Below are 6,463 nucleotides of genomic sequence, written 5' to 3'. Positions count from 1 at the left end.
GAATTTATCTTGAGAATTCTCATTAATCGAATGTTAGACCAACTTAAGCAGATTTGAAGCAAATGAATCACCTCTAATTTCATGACACTAGTATCTTTATAAATCATAAGGCCAAAAAATAGAGGTTAACGAGGATTTTTGTTTTTGGTTTGGATGGGGTGAATTGATGGAAAATAATTAAATTTGGGAGAGAAAGAGAAGTTTAGAGCCCAATAGTTACGAGGGTGTAGAATTGGGTTTGTTTGGAAGAAGGTAAAAGAGAAGAGTTTGGGATTTGGGACATTGAAATGTACTGCTTCATTTCTCAAGTTCCACAGTCCGTCATGGAGTCTAAAACATCACGTTGCCACCAAAATCTTCCACCTCATTATCATGTACGTTTTCATTTTCTTTTTTTTTTTTAAATAATTTTCTTGCTAAGGAGGGTTCCCCTCTCCACCTTCATATATATAGCCTATATATATATTTTTCACTTACACTTCGCTCCCACGGAACTCTCTTTTTTTCTTCCGCAACAATTTTCTCGGCCGATCACTTCCTTGTTTTTTCTCGGTTATTTTCCCTTCCACCAAACACTCTCCAATCCCCTACTCTTTCACTCTAAATCCTTGCGATCGCTTAAGATTCTTTCTCTCCTCTAATCGATCTCTCTCGCTCTCTCCCTCATACACTGGTACGTTAACCGATCGCTTCACTTACCTTTCTTTTCTATCATTTTTTTGTTTTGTTTTTACATTCAACCTTTTATCTCAGATCACGTGAATAGAAGCCCTAGCCACTGCTGTTGTTTTAAATTTGTTTTAATTATTTATTATGTTGATATGGAGTTTAGTTTTTACAAGCTCTGAAAATTGGTACTAGAAAGTTGGAATTTGAATTTTACGTTATTTGAAGAATGGAATTCGGCCAAAACTGAGTTCAATAGTTATATTGTGGCTCAATAAAGGAAAGGTTTAGAAAATGCCTCCCCCTTTTTTCTGCTAATGGGCAAATGAAGGTTCGGGAACTTATTTATTTGTAAATGTAGACGGAGTTTATTGGACTCTGTCCGTCTGCAATCTTTTGTTATCTTTTTTTATTGAGTTTTGGTTTGGGAATTTTTTTTCTTTGAAATTAGAATTTAAATATTTGCTGCCTGCTGATGGATTTTAATATCAATTCTTAGGTTAATTATTTAGTTGTTTTGCTGCGAAAGAAATTCCTAGCGGACAAGTTGGTTTCATTAATGAATTTTTGTTATAAATCCCTAGTGGTTGTGACTCTGTTTGTGTGCTATGCCTGTTGCAAAACTCAAGGCTACCAGTTCTGCAGATGTAATGAAATCAGAGGAGCCAAATGATTCTTTGGACACTTTCATCAGACAAGCTATTGGAAAAGAGCCTCTCCTTTCTTTCTCTAGGGCTGGGGACAGCTCAGTCCAATGGATTCAATTACTGCATGCCTTAGATCAACAAGGTACTTAAAACTTAGTTGATGGTTCAAATCATTGTGTGTGAAAATACTACATAATTGATGCTATAGTATAACTTGATTTCTTGCCTATATGTCTGACAGAAATCCCTGGATGGCCTTTACTCACTCCTCTGAAGGTGCAGATGCAAAAGTGTGATAAGTGTTCGCGAGAATTTTGTTCGCCCATTAACTATAGAAGGCATATACGTGTGCATCATAGGTTGAAAAAACTTGATAAGGTTTTCTCACCGTCTTTGAAACATGATTAGTCCATTATGTTGATACTTCTTCGGATTTTCTCCTGCAATTTCTTCTCTTGCGATGCTTCTTTAAGATGCTAGCCTCTTGGACAATTGAGATCTGTGGATATATTTTTTTAACCCTTTAGGACTCCTCTAAACAATGTTATTTTACACATTGTAGGATTCTGCTAAAAATAGGGACTTACTAGCGGCATTTTGGGGCAAGGTGTTTCTCTCCCCACTCCCTCTCTTGCTTATTCGTTTTAGGTTAACCTCTTTCTCATTTCTTGTCGTTCTTATTTATATCATTTACAGCTGTCGGAGGATGAGGCAAAGGAAGTTGTATCATTCAAGGATGTGGCATTGGAGGTAATTGTTTAATTTTTCTCTCCTGCTTAATCCTTGGTTCAACATTTAATACTATTCAAGTGACATCCAGATCTGGTTTACAATTGTATTTTTTATTTTTATACCATTATCTTGTATCCAAATGATTATTTATTGCTAGAATATACGTGCACATATTGTATGATTATTGATTTTGTTTGTTCTTGTCTCCTAAACAATTGCCTACTTGCTAACTATGCCTTCTAGGAAGTTCCAGGATCTTCAGTTATAAAATCATTGACAACACTTGTAAAGAGACCAGGGTTTTCAGCTTTGCCACAAGTTTGCTTGAGGGCAGGTTCTGCTCTACTGGTAAGGAACATAGTGTCATAGATCCGAAAGCATGCTAACGCATTCTTATCCTATAGATGTCATATATTCTAATTCTATGCAGGACCTTGTCCAAGCTAGACCATCAAGGTTTCCAATATCTTCCCAAGAATTATTTAGTATCCTTGATGATGCAAGTGAAGGGACTTTCCTATGTGGTGCAGCTGTGTCGATGCAAAAGTATATTTTTGATGGGGAAGCGGGAAAGATTGGTCTTGACACCAAAAACTTGGTTGCTTGTACCAGCTTCTTGGTAGAACAGAAATTGGTACCTTTTTTTCTTTTTCTGTCCTTTCAAGGTTGATTTACTTAAAAGCTTTCATGCACACACTTATGAATAATTTGGTTGGCAAGTATTATGCTATCCCTAACCTTTGGGACTAGCAGTACGATGGTGTGCACATGAATCTGTCATCTTTTGTACATTTTTCCCTCGTCATATTTCCTGATCAAAATTATCTTTGTTTTTGTTCAGGTTAAAGCATGGCTTGCAGCTAAGGATGCCGAAGCTTTGAGGTGTCAGAAGTTGCTAGTGGAAGAGGAAGAAGCTGCCCATAAGAGGTGCATATTGCTAATTCTCCTCATCAAATAAAGTTATTTTTAAGTTTGTCGTATTTGATATGTGCAAAAAGGTTGGACCGTTTTCAAATCCTATCCTTTCCCCTTTTCTCTCAAAATTTTCCTCTTAGCATGAAGAAAGTAAATCTTTAAATTGTCTTTGAGAATGTCTGGGAGAAAGAAGATATCAGTAAAGTATTTTTAGTAATTTCTTCTTTTCCATGAGTTAGTAAACCCTGCATATGGCGTAATTACTAATTTACTTCCAAAAGATGTAATGTAGACAACCTTTTTCCCCACCAGATATAAATGGTTAAAAGGGGAAGAAGATACAGGTATAAAAACTTTTTTTTGGATTTCTGGAAAAGAAAATAAAATTGTGGAAATCTTTTTTTCTGTCAACAGTCAACTTTCTTAGAGCACGTGCATTGAGGAGGAAAATTGTTAGAATTTTGTTTATCAGTTCTAGTCTACTAAACTTCAGTCTTAGGCTTTTTAGTTCCTTGATACAGGTGGTAACAGGTAGGTCCCCTAAGTCCAGTGTTATAGATTAATGACATAATTCTTCAGAAATAGCTCTTCAACATCTTACGAAAAGCAAAATGGAAGACCTTTGATTAGCTGATTTATTTCCTGATTCTTCACTAGGCAAGTTGAGCTTCTTGAGAGAAAGAGACAGAAAAAACTTAGGCAGAAGGAGCAGAAAGCAAAGGAACTAAGACCCTGGGAGATGGAAGAAGGTAAGCAGAACATGGATGATTCATTGGAGGATAGCACTCCCGCTGTAACATCCAGCCCTAAAGCTGTTTTTGATATTGATGGACAAAATGCAGTCATATCAACAGATCAAGTTCTTCCAGCTCTAGAACCCATTCCTTTCCCCAACCCTGAGGAGGGTGTAGATTACAGAGTTCAGACGGAGTTTTACAATCGATATTGTGAGCCAGGAACTAGTCAGAATGGTGAAAAACGTGTAGAGCAAGTTGATGGATGTCAGCGAAAAGTTGTTGCTCGATGGAAGACTCCACCCAAATCACAGCGAGTGGTGCTTAATGGTTTCCATGCTAATCAGAATTCTCATGGATTTAAATCTGGAGGCACGAATAAACATGGAACAAACAGGGAAAGGATTGCTGCAATGGGTAATAGTAATAAAATGTGGAGCCGAAAACCTAAAGCAATAGATGATGGGGATAGTTTGCAAATTAAAGCAGGGAAACAAGCTACAAATCAACCGGATCAGAATAAGAACCCAGAACTTATAATTGGTTCCATATCTGTCCCACTTGGAAAGAATCTAGGTGAAACCCATGATAGGTGTCCTGCGGAGTGTCAACCAAAGAATAATGTTCAGGAGAGGTTCAGCAAACATGATCATGTTCAGATTGTTGCAAACCGATCAACCATTAAATTTTGGAGGCCAGTGAGTCGACAGGAACGAAAAAGTTCACTGCCAGTCCAAAATGGTATTAGAGATGTTGAAGTGGAAGTGATAGCTGAAAATGATGGAGTCCAGATTTCATCCAATGAAAGCTATCGAAGGTCATCTGCAGTAGATGGTAGCGATGGTGTACTAAGAATGAATCTTTCTTCAACACTCAAGGAAAGCGTGCAACCAGGTGGCTTGCAGTTTGACAGCAATGCTGCCAAGGCCTTTCTTGCTGAGAGTAAGTTGGGATGTTTGATATATATATATATATATACACACATATATATGCGTTTGTGTGTATTGGCTTTATTACTGAGTCCATTTTTACTGAATGTCTTTGATGAACTTCTGATCGACGCTGTAGGGTGGAAGGAGGCTGTTGCAGGAGAACATGTGACATTGGTTCTCTCCTCGAACCCTAAGCCTCCAGGGTGCTCAGGGGTTGAAATCGATTCATCAGAGAAGTGGATGGTCAAGGCAGGGGCTTGTGAGGCTTCTACTGTTGGGGCTGCAATAGCCAAGTACAGAACGAAGCCTGAAAAGGGTGCTAAAACAAAGTACATTCCAAAACAAAGGTCGGCAACCTAGGAGGAGGAGAGAGAAGGGAATATTTATTAATGAGATATGAACACAGATTAGCAGGTCATGACTATATATTTTTTGCAGAGGTTCCAGTTTTACCAGTGGTCTTCTGTTGGAAAATTGAAGAAAGGTAAAAGGTTTTACCAGAAATGTTTTATGGTTTCGTTCTTTTTACGTAAGGTTTTTTTCCCCTTATATTTATATTTATTATTATTATTATTATTGGTTTAAGTGTCTAAATTTTGGGTGTAATAAATTGGGGTTGATGCAATTGCAAAGGTCTTTTTTGGGGTCGAAGTGGAAGTTCATTTTTGTTGTTTTTCTTTTACTTCTGTCCTGTGCAGACGTTTTAGGGTAATTTTTCAGGAGAAAAAACAAGAGTAATTGGGTGTGTGGAGGACATCAAAACCAATCGTAATAAGACTAATATAATTCATTTACTAATTATTATTCCATTTAACGATTTTAATAATTTCATTTAGCATCTAAAAAAAAAATGCGCTCTTGAATTATATAGCCATTTTACACAGACTGATACAATGGGAATAAATATGAAGGAAAGTAGGAGCCTTTTTCCCCGGGATTCTCAGACATCAGCGTTCTGACCGGAAGAGTGTTCTACTCTTTTATTACCTTTAATTGTGTGTTTGTAAATTGTAGACAACGCATTCCGGAAGTAAGTGGATCATATAAAAGCGTGTAAATTATTTGGTTTTTTAATTTCATTTAAATTTTCCGTTTTTGACAAATATTTTAAATTTAAAGGTTAAAAAAAAAATCTTAAGATTAAATTGATGTGACTATTTTGTCTTAAACATTTAAGAAGACAACAATATATTTAAAAAACTCCCAAGTTTCTGGAAAAGATAAAAAAAATTCATAAACTTTGAAATGACTTCAAAGAAAAGGGTGTTAGTTGAAATAACAAAGTTTATAGGAACCTTTTCAAACCAATGTTACCATATATATGTTTTATTGTTTGTTTATTTTTTTTATTAATTTTATCATGTTTGATTTGTGATGGTTTAAATTTTTTAAAACCATGTTGAAACTCAATTTGTTTATTTAGGAAAATATTTGATTTGATTAAATTAATTCTTTACGGACAATAAATAAACTTATTTGCAAACACCAAACAAACATATCATCAAATATTTTCTCCAATATGCTTACAAACAAACAAACAAAAAGTAATTAAATAAGCAATCTAACCAATTATTATTAAACTAAACTAATTATAACATTTTAACTACTAGTTGACACTAACAAAAGGATCCATACGTGTGACTAAATTGAGTAAAAAAAATTCGAGTTTACGAGTCTCGTTTCAACATTTTAACTCAATTTGAGATTTTTTTTTGAATCAAGTTAAATGAAATTCGAGTCAAATCGAAACACGTGAATTTGTTCAAGTTAAATTAAAAAAATTAAACATGTCATATTGAAATCTTGTTACAATATAATTAATTCCATGTTGAAGCAT

The 6,463-nt window shown here is 35.4% G+C and overlaps 1 protein-coding gene across 8 annotated transcripts; it reads left to right on the top strand.

Annotated features, from left to right (window-relative positions):
* Positions 1-438: 438 nt before the first annotated feature.
* Positions 439-5,277, top strand: LOC107948966 (uncharacterized). 8 transcript variants are annotated; one of them, XM_041074457.1, is made up of 12 exons: positions 439-673; positions 1,251-1,455; positions 1,555-1,691; positions 1,876-1,920; positions 2,010-2,063; positions 2,289-2,393; positions 2,476-2,679; positions 2,887-2,972; positions 3,618-3,709; positions 3,803-4,636; positions 4,763-4,973; positions 5,065-5,277. In XM_041074457.1, exons 2-12 carry the CDS (start codon positions 1,275-1,277, stop codon positions 5,102-5,104), a joined length of 1,989 nt encoding a protein of 662 aa, XP_040930391.1. In that variant the 5' UTR covers positions 439-673; positions 1,251-1,274; the 3' UTR covers positions 5,105-5,277. The 8 variants fall into 8 exon arrangements, with proteins under 8 accessions (XP_040930391.1, XP_040930388.1, XP_040930392.1 ...); XM_041074458.1 differs by having other exon boundaries at positions 440-673; positions 1,312-1,455; XM_041074454.1 differs by having other exon boundaries at positions 3,618-4,636.
* Positions 5,278-6,463: the final 1,186 nt, after the last annotated feature.

This window comes from Gossypium hirsutum, chromosome A08, assembly GCF_007990345.1.
Source record: "Gossypium hirsutum isolate 1008001.06 chromosome A08, Gossypium_hirsutum_v2.1, whole genome shotgun sequence".
In the NCBI taxonomy this organism is placed as follows: Eukaryota; Viridiplantae; Streptophyta; class Magnoliopsida; order Malvales; family Malvaceae; genus Gossypium; species Gossypium hirsutum.
This window is presented reverse-complemented; position numbering and strand designations above follow the sequence as displayed.

Bases quoted from the DNA above. Each gene is read 5' to 3' on its own strand.
- LOC107948966 (XM_041074454.1), top strand. From the start codon at position 1,275: ATGCCTGTTGCAAAACTCAAGGCTACCAGTTCTGCAGATGTAATGAAA. The intron at 1,921-2,009 runs GTGTTTCTCTCC...TATCATTTACAG, and splicing joins TAGCGGCATTTTGGGGCAAG to CTGTCGGAGGATGAGGCAAA. The intron at 4,637-4,762 runs GTAAGTTGGGAT...TCGACGCTGTAG, and splicing joins CAAGGCCTTTCTTGCTGAGA to GGTGGAAGGAGGCTGTTGCA.